This window comes from Anser brachyrhynchus, assembly GCF_964034855.1.
Source record: "Anser brachyrhynchus genome assembly, chromosome: 14".
NCBI classification, from domain to species: Eukaryota; Metazoa; Chordata; class Aves; order Anseriformes; family Anatidae; genus Anser; species Anser brachyrhynchus.
The window spans coordinates 3,840,176-3,862,534 of NC_137709.1; the positions used below are offsets into that span (position 1 = coordinate 3,840,176).

Sequence of the window (22,359 nt, forward strand, 5' to 3'; positions counted from 1 at the left end):
CCCAGGTAGCAAACTGAAAAATCCCCGTGCAAGAGAGGAAACTACCAGTGAAGTGGGGCAGTGTGGGTGAAGCAGGGGCACGAGGCGCGTACGCATTGCAGGAATGCTCTGCTGCTGGCCCCAGCACTGCAGAGAGCAAGTCAACAAGCACCAGTTATGAAATGAGAGAATTTTATCATGCACCCAATTTATACTAATCTGATACAAGAAACTATGAAACAGTGAAAGAAGAAAACCTCCATCTGAATGTATACATGAGAAATGCATCAGAAAGTATTCAGCAGAAGTATACTGAAGCCTGGTCTGACATTTTTGATACTAGAAATGTTTTATCACAATGACATGTCCTAGCAGAGACCATTCTCTTAAATACAAATACCTCCAGCAATCACATGACCGTGCAGGATAGAAAGATGTCCAACCAAAAAAAAAAAATAAACCTTTGTTTTCCATCTGACGCTTCATACAGCTGAGCGAGGGGCAAGAAGAACATGACTGTACCAGCACTGGGTGCCCTCAGTTAAGTACATCGAGGCATACCATGAAATTGCATTTTGTCAAGTTGTCAGATTTTCAGTTCACAAAGAGCAATTTTAAGTGACTTCATTGAAGGTACCTTTTCAATCAGCACCCCGGTAGGCACTTGTGGCAACACGTTTTATCCTCTTAAGATTTATCAATAATGAAAGAAAACCTGGCATAACTGTGAGTCTTTAGAAGTCTTGTCTGACATGAAAAATATAATAGTTGGATCTGTAATGAGTTCTTAGAATTGAATATTTTTCTCATTAAATGTGTGATATAAATGGTTGTGTCTTCAAAGTAGAAATATTTTCAAGGAGTATCTTTCTATTCATATTTTCACTGGAGTACTATTCATATTTTCACCTCCAGTACTGTGTTCAGTTTTGGGCCCCTCGCTACAGGAAGGACATGGACGTGCTCGAGCGAGTCCAGAGAAGGGCGACCAAGCTGGTGAGGGGTCTGGAGAACAAGTCTTATGAGGAGCGGCTGAGGGAGCTGGGCTTGTTGAGCCTGGAGAAGAGGAGGCTCAGGGGCGACCTTATCGCTCTGTACAGTTACCTTAAAGGAGGCTGTAAAGAGGTGGGGGTTGGTCTGTTCTCCTACGTGCCTGGTGACAGGACGAGGGGGAATGGGCGAAAGTTGCGACAGGGGAGTTTTAGGTTGGATGTTAGGAAGTACTTCTTTACCGAAAGGGTTATTAAGCATTGGAATGGGCTGCCCAGGGAGGTGGTGGAGTCACCATCCCTGGAGGTCTTTAAAAGACGTTTAGATGTAGAGCTTAGCGATATGGTTTAGTGGAGTACTTAGTGTTAGGTCGGAGGTTGGACTTGATGATCTTGAGGTCTCTTCCAACCTAGAAATCTGTGATACTGTGATACTGTGATACTGGAATATTTATGGAAATGCTTTTCATTTTCAGCAATAGAAAACTAAGGAAGAACTATTTTTGAAAGAGTGGTTCTGAGAAAACTTTAGGAGAATTAACGATGAAGACTACATGTTTTTTGTTCACATAAATTCTTCCTCGAAGTTTCTTGGAAACAACAAAACGCTGCCACGTGATTCTACAGTTGGCACTCTTCTAGCTGCGTTATGAAATGAAGTGCAGTTTTTGCCATGTGTTGGTATAATCTCAGACTTTGGTAGCTGCACATCTGCAGTCATCCCTACCAAAACTCCTGATCAAGCTTTATTGAGAATGCTGGGAAGACCAGTTATTGCAGATTAATCCATGTAGATTAGCGTGGCCAAACCCGACTCAGAGAATAACTCCCCAAGAAGGGCCATCCAGTCCTGTAAGTTGGCTAAATTTATAAAAAACCCACACAAACACTAGTAAAGGCCATCTACAAGTACACCAAGTCTCAAATCAAGTCCAGAACCAGCAACAGCACAAAAAAATACTGCAATACTGAAACGATAGCGCCTTGGGAGGGTCTTCACCTCGGTGCCTTTCTGACGGTGTTTGTGCTTACACCCAGGCTGCTGCACCATGTGCTACGACCTAACAGTGTGAGACATGCTCATGACTGTACACCTGGCCTGAGGTCGAGCCTCATTATTTGTGGTTTTCTTGGATTAATCCCAGACTTTTAAGATCTTCAAAAGTAGATTGTGCAAACTTTCTTATCCCATTAAGTTGAGCAAACAGAACAACGATATGCAGGTGTGGTGCGATTAAATTAATAATTAGGTTGTTTAATAAGTCAGATGTGCAGATTACAGATAATGATTAGTTACGTGTATCCTTCTCTTACAAGTTTCAAGACCAGCAGCCTTAACATCTATTAGAGCTGACAGATACCCATGCGATTCATGGTTCATTAAGAAAACTCAGATTAGGAAAGCTGCTTTCTCCTGTCTACACTGGCTTTATTGGATATTCCAAGAATCGGTTTAACAGAATCAACAATCCCAAACGCAATCCGTGACAGTTCTAGGAACCAGCCCTATGGTGCGGGATGCCTCCTCTTTTCTCATGGGCCCCAAATTCATTGCAATACATCACTGATGTGTGGCCCAGTATCGACTGCATCCGTAGTGGTGCCACCAGCCACAGGTACGGCGGGGATGTTCTTCACGGTGCGGTGTGTGAAGGGTAGCAGTTGTACAGAAAGAAAAACTGAAGAGAGCTAAGGAACTCACAAGGGCAGAGGAAAAAAAGGAAAATGTGCAAAAGAGACACGATAAATCCCAAAGCCAAACCAACCAGGACTGCACGATGCAACTATTAATTCCTGCGGTACATACCCCTGCTGGCATGGCACAGTGGGTTTGTGCTGGTGCATGGCCGTGGGACAGGCTGAAGAGCAACCAGAACATGTGCTGGAGACAGCAGAGCTTAAGGAACCTGTGTGAAGGACCCGGCATACCCTAGGGGTCAGGCAAGGTAGTTCACCTTCACAGAAAGGTTGCTGTGAATTCCTAGGAAACCAAACACCCCGAAAGCTACAATCCAGATGTCAACACATCCAGATCCAAATCCAGCTCATCTTGCAACAGGCTGTCTTTGCTAGCAGCAGGGCCAGGAACAGAAGCCAGATTTCCAAGAAAAAATTCCATACTGTGGTCAATTCGTTTATTTTGTGTGTTCTTGAAGGAGCCTGCAAATACATGAACAGGACTGCTGGCCACTTGCTTGACCAGTAGGAACATCAGTGTGGGAAGACTGGGCATGAGGTGTGACACAAAGTTTGGAGGACAATGGTAATTCTTGTTTTAGAAAGCTCTGAATTCATAGGGTTATTTGCTTTAGAAGAGGGAGCCTTCAGCAGACTGGGTACAAGCAATGTTGCTGACATCTAGCAGAAGCTGGAAAATAATTCATACTTGAGTCTTCATCTTAAATGCACACAGTTACCGATCAAAGCAAATGCATGTACATTCAGTACCATGAATTCTAGGGTCAATTCTGAGTAGAGTCAAGCTTTGGCTAGCAAAGGACTCCCAGCAAAGGTGAAAGATGATCCTGCGCTCAAAACAGAAAGTTAAAACCAAGGGCTGCTCAAAACTTGGTTAGAGGAGTCCCTGCTGGTCAGGCACTGCTGGCAAGGAGCACAAGCTGCTCGGTGCGTGTCCCGACACCACCCGTTAATCGTAGCTTGGAGAGTTACAGAGACAAGCCACAGACGTGCAAACTCAGGAGCGTTAGAAAGTTATTTCTGGGCCTTTCTAAAGCTAATTTCTGCTGTCCTATGAGCTAGGGTTATTGCTCCTTATTTCTGGGAATGATTTCCCTTCTTTGGTAACCAAAAGGTGTGCGTATTTAAATATACATTAATATACACACACTTTCGTGTCTCACACGTGTGCATATCCTAACACATTATCTTTATTAGGCTGCAGAATCCTCAGAATTAATATGAAAAATGAACTATACAGACTTATACGCTAGTTCCCTCTTGTGACCAAGTGATGCTACAGCAACTCTTGAAAAAAAAAGAACAAACGAACAGAACGATGAGTAAGCCTTTTTTTTTCTTTTTTTTTTTGTACACTGGCCATTGATCTAACATTTTTCAGATGTTTACACCACTTGCATAGAGTACAGAAAAAAAAGAATTAACAAAAAGATAAGGTTGCTAATGGCAAAACTACTTCATCCATGCACGAATCCTAGCCCCGAGAAACAAAAACTAAAGAAGGTGAAGGAAACTGGTGAAAACCGTTTTAAGTTTTATCTTTATTATAGTTTTCCTTCCTGGCAGAAGAACTGCAACATACTTCCTTCTTCTGTCAACTGGGTGAACAGATTTTCTCAGATCTGTGAAAAAAATGAACACTTGCCAGTAGCAGAAAAAGGAGATATGGGCATAAAGAGAACATGAATGATGGAAACACGGGATTGAAGGGGAACTTGGGAGGTCCTCTGCTAGGAAGCAGTCTTTTTATATCTCAACCATCCTTGACCAAACTTTTGCTTGCCTGCTCTGAAAGCTTCCAAAGGGAATTTTGCAGCTGGTGTACATAGCTTGCCTCAGCTTTTGCTAGTTATAAAATTACAAAGATTTTCCAAATATTGAAATTCAAAAGGTTTGCTGTTCCTTCAGCTGATAACTTATTGTCACTTTTTTTTTTTTTTTTTTTTTTTTTTGATCAAACCAAATCTTCAGCTGCCTACTTTGGACAGCCTTAGCTCTCCAAGGTTTGTCTTTCCCCCAGTGTGGAGGGCACCTGTTTGTTAGAGCGGCTGATCAGATCTGTAGCAATTACAGATGACGCATCTTAAAAACAATTTATTGTGCATTCACCTCAAATGTATTTAACAGACCGTAAGTGGGTAAAGCCATTTATGTCAGCCATACTGCGGTATTTACCCAACAGCTAATGACATAAGAGATCTGAATCTCATAATGACAAAACCTCATTATTCTTTTAAAAGTTACAGCTCTATATCAACACCAGAAAAAAGAAATTCAATTAGGGGGCATTACATTAGCTGACTTTACCTTTTTAAAGCTTCTTGGATAATATTCAAGCTGAGACTCAAATAACCTGTGTTTTATGGATTAGGGAGTATTTTCCTATCAAAAGTGCCAGGACCCTAATATATAAGTAATAGGTATAAATTGTTCTGAGCAGCCTCACCTGGGGCTCACCCCACCCTTATCCCAGACCCCATTTAAGCTCAGCCCCTTGCTGAGGGAGGTTTTTCAGTCTTGTTAGAGGAGCAGGAGTAGTCTGCGGCCATGGCACTGCCATGCTTCTGCCTGGCCTTGGGTCCTGATGCACGGCCTGGCTTTGTGGCTTGGTATTGGATCTGTCTTGTTCTTGGTGTTGGATATATTGGATCTGTCTCATCACCGGGTGTCTGATGGTGTGGGTTCATGGTCGAACGTGGCTGCTACCTTCCTGTGCTGCAGGTAAGGTCCCTGCCCAAAGGCCTGTGACATCTTCCCAGCGATCCCTTGCAATGGTGTGACTGAAAACGTGTTCTAAAGTTAACAATAGAAAACCTGGTCTCTGCTAGATAGGTTTTTTTTTTAAGAGATTAAACCACCTTTGGACCAGTGGTATACCAAAGGAATTTAGCATCTCCGCTCTACTTAATTTATTTGCAGACAAGCTAAAAACTAATAATATAATATGCCTTTGGCATGGCTCTCTGCAGAAAAAGTAGTGGGAGTATCTGTGGTGATATTTTTCTGGTGCCTGGTTTGCAGTTCAATGGACAATTTTAATTGTACCTATTATCAGCATTGAAGGATTTATGTTTGGGTAGGACATGTGCAAAGACAGCCAATATAAAATTGCCAATATATTCAAAATATAAAATGACAAAATTACAACACAGTTGGGATTGCTTCTAATAGTAATTTGTACTTATTTCTTGGAAGACAAGAGACTGAGAATACTAAACTTTTAGAAATACATTAACATAAAGATTTGTCAATATAAAACCATGTTTTACCCTTTCCTTACAAAGGAATGCATTTGTAAATAAGCAATCATTTTTACTTTTATTTCAGATTCATTGTGGATACTCCTATAGAAGAATTTGGGTGATTTCTGTTCTTGTAGCAGGTTGTCTTTTGTTGCCTGTCTGTGAACAGCTGGTGTCCTGTAATTGCTCACAAGCCTCCAGCAAACATGACATACTAACCTACTTTTTGAGTATGATTGTCAGTTGCTACTTCAGTTTGCTCAATTGGGTTTTAAATCATCAGAACTGCATTGTTTGATTGTACAAAGTTTGACTATTTGCATTTTAAATTAAGAATGATGTTAAAGTGACTGTTTTCAATACATGGCTCTTAAAGTTAAGCTTTTCAAAGTGGAGCTACAGCATAGTATTTGGCTTAGCACACTGACAGAAAGGCAACTACTTTCAGAGGAAAGCTTGACTGACTCTGAGTATCTGTCAGTATGGCAATTGTGCTGGTTTGGCAAAACTTCATTGAGAGCCGGGCACCACTAGCATTCTCCCTTGAATGTGGTCTTTCAAGAATTCAAGGCAGTGAGTGTGCAACCAGGAGTATTCTTTGTTTACGTGGATTTGTCTGAATCATGGTCGTAATGAAAATGAAGCAGTACTGGTATTAAAACAAGGAAGTTCTGCTATGAAATTCTGTTATGTTGAAGTCCATATAACTAGCTAAATTCCCTCATACAAATCATCAATAAAGATATTAGAGAGGATGGGCCCCAACACTGACCCCTGGGGAACACCATTGGTGACCGGTCGCCAGCTGGAATATCACTGATGATCAAAGTACAGAAAGAGTACATTATGAAATCTGTGTGAAATACTATGAGAAGTATTCCTGTAACCACCATAAGCTTGAGATGAGAGCAGAATAACTTTCTGTGAATCCTTCTCCAGGAGACACAACCACAGAAGAAAGGCTAAGCTTGACTTTGAGTGGTTGGATGATGTGGGCAACCCATAGTTACGCGTTCAGAGAAGGAGGGCATATATCCAAAGATGCAGTTTGCCTCCAGCTCTTTGCATTTTATGTATGAGGTGAGGGGTCTGGAGATCCAAGCAGCAGCTCTGCACTAGGCCCTACTTGGTATCTGGAAGGCGAGTAGGATGTTGACACTGCCGGTGTTTGCTCATGTTTGTCCAACACTGACAGATCCAGACCAGATTTTTTTTCCATATGTAACTGCAAGAATTTTACTGCAATCATGTATAACAAAGTGCACAGGTTTCTAAACTATTCTATACTTTTTTTTAAGTCAGATATCTCAGATCAGAAGAGGAAACTCGTCTACAAAGAAAGTCTCAAAGATCAGTCTATATCAATCTTACGTACATTTGAACCTGTTCCTGTACAGCAGCCCAAAGACTATTGGCAATGCACCACGAAACCCATGACTGTTGGATTTAGATACTAGCTACAAATCCCCATTAATCTCTGTTTACAATCTATCCTCTTTTACTGTCTACGGGTAGTACCTTGGGAACTATTTGCTTTTTGGTAGCAGGTTTCAATGAAAAATTGGTTTATAAAAATATACTAAGAAGAAAAGACTTAATTATCTGGAACTCAATCTGAATTCCCCTAGGGTCTGAATATAACAGTCAAGAACCATATATGTGTGTGTGGGGGGGGTTTCTGGTAGTTTTTCTATATTCATCTGATTTTTAAATGTGTGGTGGGTTTTGGCATTCTATTCAATGAATTTATTCTGTACTTTGAAGACATCACAATCACTGCATGATGAATTTTTTCACTAGCCCTTTAACATGTTTTTTCTACTTTTTCAGACTGGCTGGAAGAAATCATGTTTTGATATCACAAACAGTTGCACTTTGACAGCTCTGCTGTTACATAAGCAGATAAAATCTACCACTGAAATGTTTCATGTATGTTTAGCATTATCTCTTCATAAAATGCTAGAAAGGTTTGTTATTGGTTAATTATTGCTCTATGCAAGAGCCAGGAAATCTGTTCTTGCAGAGTTTTGTAGTGGTTGGTAATAAACTTTGCATGGTTGATATAATTAGGATCACAAAGGAACACTGATTAGTACAAAGCTGTGTTTGTACAGATAAAATCTGCTGTTTATTATGACTTAGGTCTTAACAAAAGGTCTGTTTTTGGCATCTCCAGTTCAGACATGACCCACCAAACCTCTGGGCCCTGCCAGGGTGGCTTGAAGAGGCAGGATGTGGGGATTCATGTAGCAAGCAGCAAAAAGCCATGCTGTTCATAGACTGACCCTTTTTGTCTACTGGTTATCAGAGGAGTAGTCTGTGAAATGTGCCTGCACTCAACCTCCTGTTGAGGTGTAGTTATTTAACTTTGTACCTATGAGCCAAAGCATTTCTGTAGGTGGCAGAAATAGAAGGCCATGTAATGGGTGTCTGTCACTCCTGGGCCAGTTCTGGGCCTTCGTGCCCACAGACAAGCCCCTCACTATGGCACCACAGTGCCACTTCCATGAGGCTCGCTGTCAATGGAGCAGGGGAAGGCTGTGCCTGGATGCAACAGCCACCTGAAAAGGCCTGTGGGGTACTGAGGGCCAGGACCGTTCTGGCTGAACAAAGAGACGACGATACTTGTACTTCAAGCCGGGAAAGAACGCAAAAATCGAGGGGTAAACACCCCAAACACCACCCCACCCCATTTTAGCCGCGGGACGAGGCCCGCCCGGGCACGAAATGGCGGCCGCCTCCATGTGCCTGCCCCCCCGCGCATGCGTCTTGGAACGGGGGACGGGACAAGGAGCGGGGCAGGGCCGCCGCCGGTCCCTCCCCTGCTCGGGCGGCGGCGTGCCCGGGGCGCTCGGCCGGCCGGGAGGCTTCGGGGCTCTGCTGCGCTGCGCCTTGCCTCGGCCCGGCCCTGCCCGTGCGAGGGAGGCGGCGGTGAGCTGCGGGGCGAGGGGGGGCGGCGGGGGCCGGGCAGCCGCACGCCGCCTCCGGGGGCTCTGACGGCCCCCGAGCAGTGAGGGCTGGCGGCGGGGGGCTGCGGGGGCACCTCCGGGAAGGGTGGCCCGGGACAACGGGGTTCAGCTGTGGAGCCCCCTCCGGGTAGCCTCAGGCTGTGGGTCCGGGTGAAGCAGGGGCTCGGAGCCCCTGTGCGCGTCCCTGGGCACCGCTGCAGCAAAGGGTTGCCGTGGTGGTGGTGCGGTTTTTTTAGGATCTGCTCATAAATTATCTGAATATTGCATAGGGAAAATAAGTGGGGAAATAAAGGGGGAGATGTCTGCTGGGTTGGCGCCTGCCCGAGGGGGAGCCCTGCCTTGGGAGCTGGGGCTGGGCTGGGGGCACCGCGGGGGTCTCGGGGCTGGGCGCCCGGAGGGGCTTGGTCCCACCTAAAGGGGTGTTAAAGTCAGCACGAAACATCTGCAGCAAAACCTGGGGAAGAACATTTGTTGCTGCTGTGTAATGACACGGAGAGCTCCTTATTTAAAGAGCTGGGAGCTTCAGGCATGTTGTTCCGTAAAGCAAGGGAAAGCTTGGGGTCTGTTTGTAATGCCAGCGCTGGGGAAAAAGCTGCTCAAATGTGGGTGGTTTTATTTTAAAAAAATTCATTAGGAGAACTTGAATAGCTAACTTTTGTCACCTAAATAGCACTAAAAATGACGATACGATTGTATTTCTTCAGTTAAAGCTAATGCAAACAGTAAATAAAGATGTTCGGCCGAACGCTGTTACTTGTAGGTCTCTGAGGTTTTGCCATAAACATAATTCAAAAGTGGTAAATGCCTTGAGTTTGAGAAAGCTCAGTTTGAGAAAGATAAGGATCGATTAAATAAAAATCTTGCTCAGAAGCACAGCTGCTTCCCACACACACCCATAAAAAGATTGCCGTGTCCTAAACGAAGAAGAAAGCTTAGTCTGGGACTTGATTGCACTGAATGACTAGACTTTATGAAAGTGAGGCTTAAAACGTGTATTTGAGCTCTGTTTTGAAATGCTGATGCTCAGCAGGTGGGTGTGAGGCTGTGCCAGCAGCCTCCCAGCGCTGCCCGCCTTGGGCGCGGTGTCTGCCTCTCCTTGCCCAGACAGATGCCGACTTCTGCACCCTCCTGAGAGGATGGCCTTGTTACTGGCTCTGAAATGGGGCTTCCTGAAGACGTTATGATTAGTTTGACACATATTTCAACTGTTAAGGGCAGATCCATAAATTTCCATTTTTTTACAGTCTCTTATTAAAAAAAAAAACAACTTTTTAAATCGTATTTTCTTAATTCCTGTTGAGCCCCCTGGTGTTGAGAACTGCAGGTAGAATGCAGAAATACATGAAAGCTGTTACTTCTTTGTGGCCTGAATCTTTGATATGTTGGGCTTTTTTTTTTTTGTGACTGCTGTTTTAGCATGGGAAATAGCGAACAGCTGTTAGCTTAACTGAGCCACTGCTGACCGCTTCTGGGAATCCCCTGCTGAGACCCCGTATCGTGGGAGAGATTTGAAAGTCTTAATTTTAGCAGAAGTTTGTGGTCCTGTTACCAGGATAAGCTGAAGAAACGGTGATTTAACTTGAACTTTTCTGGATCCCTGTTGAATGTGTGGATATGGATTTGTTTTAGTTGGATTAACGTGCAGCTGTGCAACGTACTTGATCACAGTATTTTAAAGTCAAAGAGTTTGTAGAGGAAAACAGCTGTATACGCTAGTGCACCGATATTTGATACTCAGCTTTACATGAATTAGGATACGAGTAGACCTCATCGATTTGTCAGTTTATCGAAGTTCAGCAACTGCGCTGCTGCTGTTTACGTTCGATAATGATTTGGGCAGCTCTACCTTGGGCCAACACATCCCTGTTACTTACATAAAAACTTGCATGTGCATCTTTGATTACTTGTTTTTTATTGCTGTCGCTCCTGCTTAGATTAGCCAACATGGTTTATGCTGCTTTGAATGGTACTTGCAACCTTGGACATTTGAAGGAAGAAACATCATTAGACTGCATCTGTTTTTTGTTTGTTAACAAGACTTTTCATGATTTTTTTTTAATGTGGTATCTACTTTTTTTTCTGCTTTTACCTGTGAAGTAAAAGTGTCAATTCCCTTCGGAATTGACACTGGGGCATAAAACTTTGAGCAATTGTATTCCAGTGTATTTCATCATAAACAAACTTGTCTGTCCTGCGGTATTAAAAGAAAACAGCACGAACGGAGGTAGGGGGCTTTTCACCGAAGCACCCCAGGTGTGGTAGTTGGTGATAGAGCTGGCAGGTTGGACAGGCTGGCGCTTGCTTTCTGGGAGCCTTTTGAACAGGGAGGAGGCTGCAGGCTGGCTTACTGACGGACTGCAGCTCCTGTCCTGCTCCTCGCACGTGGGACTGTGTTTAGGGCGGTGACTTAAGGCTGCTGGCACGACTGGTGGTAGGAAGCTGTGCCATGTGCCAGAGGAAAGAGTGTCTGTGTTAGGTCATCTGCCACATAGATCTGTGGGCTGATAGACAGCCTTGCCAAGGAACAGGAAAAGGCAGGAGAAAAATGTGCATTTTTCTTTTTTCTTACTCTGTTTTCCATTACTTTTATAGTAAGTTAGTAGTTATAGGCAGTGTTGTTTACCAAACTTCACTACTAACATTAACGATAATGCAAATATTGAATAATGTGCTGTTTACATTGTGCTGCTGAGCAGTACAAGGTAAATGCAGTTACAACACTTGTTTCCCGTCTATTTTATACTTAACCTGACCGCACAATTCTATCAGTAACACAGTATTTGCAATGTGGGGTAAACTACCTTGTGTTATGATGCCTTCAAGCATGTTCATGTAAGGAAGAGAACGTGTAAATCACTATCCATGTTTTCCTATTACTTTCGTGTAGCAAATGTTATTAGTCTTTTTTAACTAATAAAGATTTTTGTGCATTTTTCCCAGACAGGAGGGGAAAGCAGACAGATGCTTCTTAGTACCCCATGGCCTCAGCTGCCTCAGTTCATTCACTTACTGCCTGTTGTAACTTGGAAGCATTCTTTAGGTAAGAAAGCTCTTCAGAGTACTCCGTGTGGGTTATAAGTATACACTTACTGTACTTCTGTGTTAAATCTTGAAATTGCATCTTGTTTTTACTCTTAGTTGTGTTATTTATGTGCTCTGGTGACACATGTCATTATAAACCTACCCTTTGTGTGTTAGACACTGACAGCAGTTTTGTGAATGGATTTTAGATTTCTTGATGTGCCATGCAGAGCTAGCAAAGGACGTTTTGCTCACTTTACTGCAGAACATGTACCTGTCAACTGTATGTATAATAGGCCACCAAAAAATCATATTTTTAACTTATGTTTTTAGTAATGTATGGGTATACAGTCAGCTGAAAAAAATATTTCTGATGTGGGTACATAACTTCTTAAATAACATAAAAGAATTCAAAGGTATATCTGCATTGCGTCAGAGCACTGTGGCTAAAATTGTCGATAATGCCAAAACTAGATTTGTGCCAACACTTGCAACTTTCCATTAGTTAAATGATAGCTTTCAGATGACAACATTGGGCAGAACCAATTTCCTTTTCACAATTACTGTTTTATTTCCGTGTCTGACTTAGCATTGAGTGTACTGTTCATCGTTTCCAAAACTGCACTTAGTTTTTCCTGTGGATCTCCCAGATTTATTTATTTTTTTTGCCAATGGCTTTGCAGGTCAGTTCATCTTTTGGGACCCGTCACTGCCTTCTGGTTAAGGAATCCAAGCACACGTACAGGATGACTCAACAGTGGGATGGATGTTCAGATACCAGAAAGGTGCTGGTAACTTGACGGGAACTTCCACATTCTTTGGAGGTATGTGTGCATGTAAACTTCTCATTGAATGCTACCCTGATTATATCACAGAGAAGTATAATTTACTTAAGTTCTAAAATAGATACAAACATAATCCTACATACTCTTCCTAGTTTAAGTATTCAAAATGAAATAAGCATTCACACCTTCACAGTGAATATTAGGTCTTTGTTTGGCAAAACTTTGTGGGATATAACTTCTGGAACTTCTTTCTGACTTCGTATCCCACAGTGAGTAATACAATGTAATTTTGCCTGTTTTAAAAGTACTGCAGAATAGAATACTAAAAGTAGAATTGCTAGGGTTATCTGTTTTAAAGGGATGTAGCACCAAGAACAAATTATGGCCGCTTCTCATCAGGGAGATTGTATGTATTATGTATGCCATATACACCTTGTCACATCCCTTTGTTCTGGAGTGGATGTGCTGCGTCTCATCTAATCTCACCTATAGCCTGGCCTGTGGGTTAGGGGAGGCCCTTTCTGGTGCTTCTCGGATGCCAAAACCTCTTTGTGGGAGCCAGGGTAGCACCTGTAAAGCTAAAATAAGTTTCAAATAAGAAAGTGAAAACTTTGTTTCTTTCAGAGATGGCATGACAGTAGCAAAAGTGTAGAGAAGCATCTTAGACAGCAGCATTTGTTTAGTTATATTTTTTTTGGTCAGGATTTCAGTTTTAGGTAACAGCTAAAATTTTAATCCATCCTCGGGAGGGAGGAAGATTGAAAAATTAGCAGGTATTTGACTCAAACTAAATTTAGCATGGCTACCATTAACTAGAAGAGAGAGTTATGTAATTGTTGATTACTACATCCACACATAATGCTTTGGAACGCCCGTTCATTGTGTGAGTTAAAGCACTGAAGGCCGTAAAACATGGTCACGTAGGTGTTAATTTGATAAAATGATCTGGGAGCAAAATGCAAGCTCAGCGTGAATAAACATCTTCACTACCTAAGTAACACTAATGTACTATTTAGAAACACCGCTTTGTTTTGAAGTGGAATATGTTGAAACATGCATAACGCTCTTCGTTCTCTCTGACTTGCAGCCTTTTCCCACTTGTGTGTAAGGCATGTGTCTGTTCAGGAAAGAACAGATTCAGTTATTAAATATAACTTGAAGGGTGTTATTAGGTTATCCTTCAGCGTCTATGACTTGTCTCTATTACAAATGGAAGCTTTAAGAGACTAAGGTGAAGATACCTGAAGACTGCTGGAATAAATTCTTTGGCAGTTGAGACGATTTGTTAGGAGGATAAACAGAAGTGAAGCTGTTCAGCACTTAATTTTCTAGATTCTTTCCCACTTAAAGGATGTACAGGCTTTTCCATAAAAAATGGATTGTTTCACTCATATCAGAAACCTCAATAGCCTACAAATCAGGATGTATCAGGGAAAGATAGCTGTCAGATTAATTTCTGATAGGGTGGTCTGTGTACTGGCAGGTGTTCTCCCCCCACCATAATGAGATGCTATGGAAAACTTTAATTCTAGATGTCAGATCTTTTATTTCTTAATGTTTCTTTATCTAATTTAATGTTTACAGAGGGAAAAATAATATTAAAGGAAATTGAATCCCAGAGAAAGTGTGCCATGAGGGTTGTCATGGAAAGACGGTTCAATTAAAAATATACAATGTGTTCTGGTGATTCTTGAAGAATGCAGAGCTTTTCTGCTCTTTTCCCTGCTGACTCATGTGGCAAAGGTTGTTCATTGCAATAGAGTTGTGGAATTTGCTAAGTTCTTGGGTCACTGTGTTTCATGCTGAAAAACAGCATGTGAACCTCACTTTGCCCTGTTTTCCTAAGTGGCCCCTGAAGTTTGTTTTCACTGTTAGTTGTACAAATACCTTTTCCTGTGCTTGGCCAGTGTGGGTTTTTTTCACCCTTTAAAAAAAGTTTATGGAGCGGGGGGTGGGCAGGACTTCTGAATTGGATTCTTCTGGACACGTGTGTTCAAAGTTCATTGTTGATTAAAGGGAGTTGTTATGAATTGGCTTCCGTATTTGATAGAATTCTTGTAGTTCGAGTTTAAACTTAAATGTACAGAACTTGCTCTCTTGCTGTTAAAATACCTTTTTTCTACAAAGTGCTTGATATACCATGAGGTATTAACAGATGAATCTGCACTTGGTAAGATAAAAAGCTGGGTTCTCCACATTCAAACCAAGTTGTACAAAATAAATGGTATTGCAAAGCAAGGTCCTTGCTAGTAATGCCTCTGCAGTAGATAAAGACACATGGATGTAACTTTTTTCATGGCAAAATGTAAATATAGCATGTTACTAATCCATTATCTCTTACTGTTTCCACTTGCTGACTCTTTTTTTGTGCTGTTTTCTAGAGACCTACTGTATGTGAGAACATTGAAGAAATTTGTGCAGCTTGAATACATTGGATTATTCCAGCGCCTGAAACTTTCATGATGAAGAGAGCTAGGCAGAAGGTTGTGGCTGAAAATCAAATTCCTCAAACATCACAGAAAAACAAAAAACAGAAAACTTGCTTTGGTGAATCTGACCCCCTTGCCTCGGTGGACTGGGGAAGCCTTCCACACCATGTTATTCTGTGCATTTTCCAGTTTCTACCTTTAGTAGATCGAGCCAGGGCATCTTCTGTTTGCCGAAGGTGGAATGAAGTTTTTCACATCCCAGATCTCTGGAGGAGATTTGAATTTGAACTTACCCAGCCAGCTACTTCTTACTTAAAGTCTACTCATCCTGATCTGATTCAGCAGATTATCAAGAAGCACGCTGATCATCTGCAGTATGTCAGCTTCAAGGTAAAGTCTTTGATGAGAGGAGCCTTGTTTTGTTGTGTTGCTGTGCCTAATGTATGCAGCTTTTCTGTTGGTTGGCTCAAGTCTTGTACCTGGAAAGTTTTATATTTAAAAGCGCAGCTATGCAACAACTTACAACACATGCACACTGTTTCTTTCTGATTCTACACTTTATTCCCCCAAAAATAAAGAAAGAGCTAACATTATATGGTATAGCACTGAAGGTTGGGTGATACGTTTCAAGAATATCCTGCAGAGTTTTTGTGAACCAACGTTGGTGGCAATCTGAGTACTCAGCAGATTATTGTGTGGACAAACACTTCTTACACCTGGAAGAATTCAAGGAAGTGAATTTAAATCTTACATGCACAGCCCTATTTTGCAAAATTATAGAGTGAGTGGAGAATGTCTTGACATTTTAGAACTCGTGAATAGGGGAGAGGTGCTGTACAGGCAGGCACATGTACACTTCAGGAAGTAATGAAGTAACAGTAAACTTGATTTAAATGAAGGCTATGTCTGTAGTCTCAGGACTGCATAAATTTGGGCTTCTTTCATTTGAATACTTAGTGTGGTTCACTAATAGTTTATCAGAGAAGTTAGTTTCAATTGCAGGTGCTTTGTTAATGTTTTACAGTCACTTCTCCTTAGCAGAGGTCATAGTTCTAAGCTGTGAAGGAAAAGAAAAAGAAAGAACTGATACTAAAGCTAGGATTAAAATCTGAAGCTTCCCTTTGTCAGCAGAGTTAGCAATTTTACATTTGGAGATACTGTGATTTGGTTGTGTAGCAGCATGTGGTTAATCAGTTATTAAGTACCTGTAACTTCTACGTGTAATATAACTGATGGTAATAAATTGGCAATATAATGTCTATTTGTGCAGCTTGTGTGCTTTTTTAGGCTCTTAAGATAGATCTTCAAGTGTTGATGAAAAGCTGTCTATCATTTCAGCTGTCAGCGAGGAGGAAGGAGAGATGAAATAGTGATTTGTCCAAAGTTAGCCATCAGTCTTATAGATGATCTTACAGATGAATTGGAAATAAGTTCAGTATTCAAGACACAAAGCTGTTGTCCCTGCAGGTAAAATGGATTACAACATTGGAGTACGTCTAGGCCTTCTCAAGTCTTTTTGTTTCAGCTCTAAAATTCTGGAATTGGCATTTGAAGTACATACATACCACTGTCTGTTGTACCAGCACTAAGTTCTTAGGAAGGCATGAGGTTACTTGAAGAGAAGGCCTAGATCTGAGCTGTCTGTCCATATTGGGAATAACCATGCTTGAGAATATTTTATAATAGTAACCTGCCTGAACTCTTGAAATTTCTTGTCTTGAAATTTCTAATCAATGTTACTTTTTTTGTCTTTGTGGTAAATGAAACTTGGTGCAGTACAGCTTGAAGTGGTAGTGGACCGTGAAGTCTTGAGTATCAGTACCACTGTTTTCTAAAATATAATAAAGAATGACTTAATGTTTTTAATTTGCTTTTATAGGTTGATAGTAGCACTGAGTCAGCAGAAGCAGCCTGTGACATCCTTTCTCAGTTGGTTAACTGTTCTATCAAGACACTGGGTTTAATTTCTACAGCAAAACCAAGCTTCATGAATGTCTCTAAGGTAGTGTTCTACAAACTGCTTTTTGCAAGAGTGAATTAAATGTTTTTCAAGAAAAAGTAACGCACTGTTAATTACTTTAACCTTTCCGTTGTGTTTCTGGATTTTTCTTATGCTGTTGCTCATAGGAAAATATTTAATACTGCTTTTACAGACTTGTGAAAATTGTTATTCACTTGTTTTTTGTGAAATTATCTATTGTTACATTGTCTTTACTTTGTGGAATCCATTAGTATTGGGAAAGGAATTGAATGTTGATTCCGTTCATTAAAAGTGGGAGTGCTGATAATTAGAAGTACAGAAATGGGAAATTGTTTAAAAGGCTTGAGTCCTCACATTTCTAGATTAAAGTATATAATAAACACATGCTGCGATGTATTGGTAAGATGTTTGCGAGATTTTCTTTGACTCCGTAGGTTCACAGCAGTGCTTCTGGAAAACTACGTAAACGCAACTTCCTTTTTTTCTGTAGAGAAATTCTAGATATGTTAGGCTAGTCACTGTGTCCATTTTCCACTGGTATATTGCAATGGAAAGATTGAGTGTATGGGTTGACTACTGAGTATAAACTTAATTTTTGTGACATAGCGGCATTTAAAAAAAACACTAAGATAAGCATTTGTGCTTTACACAAGAAAGGAGTTGCTTGAGAAGTGATAACCGTACTTTCTGCATATGCAAAACCTGAGGTTTAGATGAGGTTCTGCCTATCTTTCATACGACTTTTTTTCCCTCCAATTTATCCAAACAGGCTCATTTTGCTTCAGCACTGACTGTAGTTTTTGTAAACTCCAAGTCGTTATCATCAATCAAGATAGATGACACACCACTTGATGATCCGTCCTTGAAGGTTCTTGTTGCGAACAATAGCGATACTCTAAAACTGCTAAAAATGAGCAGCTGTCCTCATTTATCACCTGCTGGTGAGTAGTGAATATATATATATGAAAAACATAGTAGAATAGCAGTATAAAACAATAGTTACGACCTACTTTTGAAGCAATTATTGATCTACTATATACAGGCAGTTTATATGTGCAGCTTTGTAAACTTAACTGGTATTTTGTGGAAATACACATGTAAAATCCCAGACCTATGAATCAATTACTAGTTGGTGGGATGAAGGATGTGAAAGCAGTTCCTCCATAAAGGTTTTTGCAAAATTTTGTTAGTTTAACTTAATGAGCAAAAGTGTTATACTTCAAAGTTGTATTTAAAAAAAAAAACAAAACACCTTAAGGAGTATATGAATTTTAACAGCTGATGGTGTAAGAGCAGAGTCTTTCAGTTTCTGTAGTGCCCTCCTGTGTCCAGATCTGGTAGCATGGACTTGCTCGTTTAAGTATTGGTTGGTGAATGGCTCACTCCACCTAAGGGCACTAGAAAATACAGGCTTGCTGTAAAGCTCAGAGGACCTTTGAGACCCTTCTCACTCACTCCTTGCCTGAAACCCCCGGAGCTAGGGGAAGGGAGTGCTGGTCTAGTCTCTGTCCTGTATTCTTATCCAGAGTGCACAAAAGGTGATTTAATCTGTGTACTCTGTTCCAACAGATAAAGAGCAGTGTGTTGTTTAAGTTGTAGTCGATACAAAGTTTTGTTTTAGCTTACCTGTTAAACTTAGCTGCTGGTGTCCATTTAAATAGAGTACTCAGATCAATGCTGATTTTTTCAGCATTTGGGAAGGGAAGGGAACAGTGGCAAGTTCAGCTGGATCTTACCTGATCTCAATTTCCTCTTGCTGAGGAAATTCTGGACAAGGAAAGGCAAAGAGGAACCAAAAAAAAAAAGCATATCCAAGATAAACGCAACTAATTAGGTTTGCTTCTATTACTGTTAAGTATTTCTGTCCAAAATCTCACAAAAGGATGTAGATACCTAGAACTTCAATTACGTTTTGTTTTTTTTTGGATACAGACATGAATACTCAAGCCAATAGACTTAGTAGTTGCTTGAGCTTTGCAGCAAATAACTGTTTTCTGTAAAACGAATAGTGAATATACTTCTTTTTGTTCGTTTCTCAGGAGTTCTTTGTGTTGCTGACCACTGTCATGGACTTAAGGAGCTGGCTTTGAACTACTACATATTAAGTGATGAACTGTTGCTGGCTCTTTCAAGTGAAAAACATGTTGACCTTGAACACCTTCGCATAGACATCGTGAGTGAAAATCCTGGACAAGTTGAATTTCACACCATTAAAAAGCAAAGCTGGGATGCTTTTGTTAAACACTCCCCCAATGTCAACATTGTGATGTATTTCTTCTTATATGAAGAAGAATTTGATGCTTTCTTCAGAGAGGAAACTCCTGTTACCCACCTTTACTTTGGTCGTGCAGTAAGCAAAGCAATGTTGGGTCGAATTGGCATGAATTGCCCAAGGTTAATTGAGCTGGTTGTGTGTGCTAATGGACTTCAGCCTTTGGACGATGAACTTATTCAGATTGCTGAGCGCTGTAAGAACTTAACAGCGATGGGACTTGGTGAATGTGAAGTAACTTGCAGAGGTTTTATTGAATTTGTAAAGGTGTGTGGAGGCAGGCTTAACCAGCTCTCTATAATGGAGGAGGTACTGATTCCGGATAATGATTACAGCTTAGATCGACTTCACTTGGAAGTCTCCAAACACCTTGGAAGAATGTGGTTTCCTGATATGATGCCAACGTGGTGAACTCTCTTCATCTTTGGATAAACAAGTAGAAACATGGCGTTACTTTCTATGCAAATAAAGAACTTAAAAAGGAAATAGGAAAATGTATTTTCAGATTTGAGTTTTTTACCTTGTGAACCTTTAGTAGCGTTACAGCAAAATATTTAAGAACGTTAATGGTATGTTGAAATAGAAACTAGATTAAGTGTACTTAACACTCCTGAAAGTATGCCTGTTGTTTACAGGTGCTTCATCCTCCAGTGAACTTAGGCTTCTCTGAGCTCCAGTTTTGATGTTCTATTCACATTAAGATTTTTTTTTCCATGTGTTTTGTTAGTCTTTCTTTAGCAGTCAGAAGAGGCCTAGAGCAAATGGTTCTCCTTGAGCAACTCAAATCTTGTGGGAAGTTGGATACAACTTGGAGTTCAGGAAGACTTTTTATTTGCCACAATGTTTTATGCAGCTATTTTTCAAAATAGTCTTGTTATACATAAAAAAGCTTGCACATGAAAATACTTACACTAGTCCAGGTTACTCAAGTCTAGCATAAAGTCCTGCCAGTATATTAAAATGTTGTGGTAAATAAGCTTACGCTACCAAAAAGAAGTCTGGAAGATTTTAAATTGCACTTTAGGTAAACTGGTAGAGCGACTTAAACTGTAGAGACAGCGTTGTACAGTGTTTTTTCTATCTTTTATATTAAGTGGATGGAAAAGACATCGTGTTAAAGTTAGTGAATTTAAAAGTTCAGTTGTAGATTGCTTGGAAGAACAGCAAAGCACGTTGGAAACAGCCAGAGTATATGGAATGGCTTCTGGGTTTGAGAGTTCGTATCTTTGATTACAAAGGTTGATGTCTGAAGGCTGTTCCGGACTCTCGTCTCTCGTTATTCAGAAATAAGAAGGATCCCATAAATGTGGCTAGTGAGAAGGAAGGGTTGAGTGGAATACAGTTGTTTTCAATCACTTTCTGGAATTAAGGGTTTAGAGCATTTCAAAAACTTATTTGCCAGTTAGAGGCCAGAATGGCCTGTAGTAGTCTTACCTTTCCTGCTGTGCTGTCAGCCCTGATTTCTAGAATGTGTGTTGCTGGAGGTAATACTGATTTTTTTTGGTTCAGGAGGGATTATAAGACTGTTTAATACTTATTTTGAGGAAGACGACTTTCTTTACTTTTTTCACCATGGAAAGGAACGATGAGCTGATGTGAACTAGAGTATGTATTTTTGTGATGACATTTTGCACAGTTTGTGAACTGAAATGCATTGTATATATATTTTTCTCTACTTGTTTTCATGCTGCAGTTCTATATTCCTGTTTGTAATGAAAGTCTACATTAATGTAATTTAATTTACTGTTTTTTTTTGTCACATCAGATAAAGAGTCAAATAGTTTCTTCCACAGCTATACTTTTTTTTACTGTAAAAAAAAAAAAAGGCTAAAGGCCTCCATTGTATGGATCAGAATGTTTTTATGATTCATTCACAGTTATAAGCTAAAGGAATTCAGGTGATATATAATGCTTGTCTGAACCAATAATGTATTACTGCTTGTTGCACAATTAAAGAAAGAAGCATCTGGCTCTGGTTCCTAACACCGATTACCCAAGCACCTGCTTTGTAATCATGGGGATGGAACAAAAGACAGGTATTTCCAAATGGTACTTGGTTTAAGATGTGTGATTTGCTGTAACTGTAAACATAATAAACAGATCTAATACATGCACTGATATTAGACTCCTGTCTGTCTGTGTCACTGTTTGTCCTCCCTTCAGGTAGGGTTCTGTCCTGTAGGAACTTGACAAACCTAGAGAGAGGCAGCGGAACTGTTGTGAGTTATAGGGAGTAAGTTATCATCCTTTCATGTTCATGCCTCAAACTGTGAAATGCAAAGTGGATAAATCTTGTAGAGCGTTGGCAAGTTCTAGAGTCCTTTGTCTGTAGTCAACCTAGCAGAATTATTGAATCGGCCACCAGTGTGGCTACATACAGAAATGAAATCTGGGAGGAACTTTAAAATGCTTGTTTGAATTTTGTTCCTTTCTCTGTTCCTCTGTTACTGGAGCAGCCTTTCTGTGAAGCTATAGATCTTAGATTACCCCAGCTCCAAGCTGCTTGAAAAATGGGCCTGCATTTAATAGTGCTGGGAGTTCTGATGTGATTTTGTGTGTTTATTCTGCTGTGAATTATCTGAACAAGACCCAACTGATTTGAATTTATAATTAATTATCAACAATGATTCATTACTCTCCATTTGAAATACCGATTCTTCACTGCAAGCATAGGAAGCTAACTAATTGGGAAGCTAATTTCTGATGTTAATGTTGAATTTTAGTTTGTGTTAGATTTTAGTGTCCATGTGGTATGAGAGTATCAAACTACTGGCCTGCATGAAGTAGCATTAATTCTGCTTTCTACACCCCTATTTTTTCAGTGCGTAATGCAAGCGTACAGTTTGAGGTTAGAATAGCTAAACCCACAAAGAAAAGTACAGAATCTGCCCCTGAAGGGCAAAGATTTGTGGGGTCGTTCCAGAAAGTCCCCCTTTCAGTGAGAAGCCTGCAGTAATGCACCTTTTCTACCGCATGAGGGGGTGAGCTGGTCTC

General features: G+C 40.7%; 1 protein-coding gene across 3 annotated transcripts; it reads left to right on the forward strand.

The window, feature by feature from the left end:
- Positions 1 to 5,169: 5,169 nt before the first annotated feature.
- On the forward strand, positions 5,170 to 21,483 carry LOC308177492 (F-box/LRR-repeat protein 21-like). Of its 3 annotated transcripts, none has more exons than XM_080554858.1 (7): positions 5,170 to 5,387; positions 11,818 to 11,917; positions 12,582 to 12,722; positions 15,065 to 15,502; positions 16,992 to 17,114; positions 17,863 to 18,034; positions 19,133 to 21,483. In XM_080554858.1, exons 4-7 carry the CDS (start codon positions 15,143 to 15,145, stop codon positions 19,774 to 19,776), a joined length of 1,299 nt encoding a protein of 432 aa, XP_080410984.1. In that variant the 5' UTR covers positions 5,170 to 5,387; positions 11,818 to 11,917; positions 12,582 to 12,722; positions 15,065 to 15,142; the 3' UTR covers positions 19,777 to 21,483. The 3 variants fall into 3 exon arrangements, with proteins under 3 accessions (XP_080410984.1, XP_080410982.1, XP_080410983.1); XM_080554856.1 differs by lacking the exon at positions 5,170 to 5,387 and adding an exon at positions 8,687 to 8,839; XM_080554857.1 differs by lacking the exon at positions 5,170 to 5,387 and adding an exon at positions 8,697 to 8,839 and having other exon boundaries at positions 11,822 to 11,917.
- Positions 21,484 to 22,359: the final 876 nt, after the last annotated feature.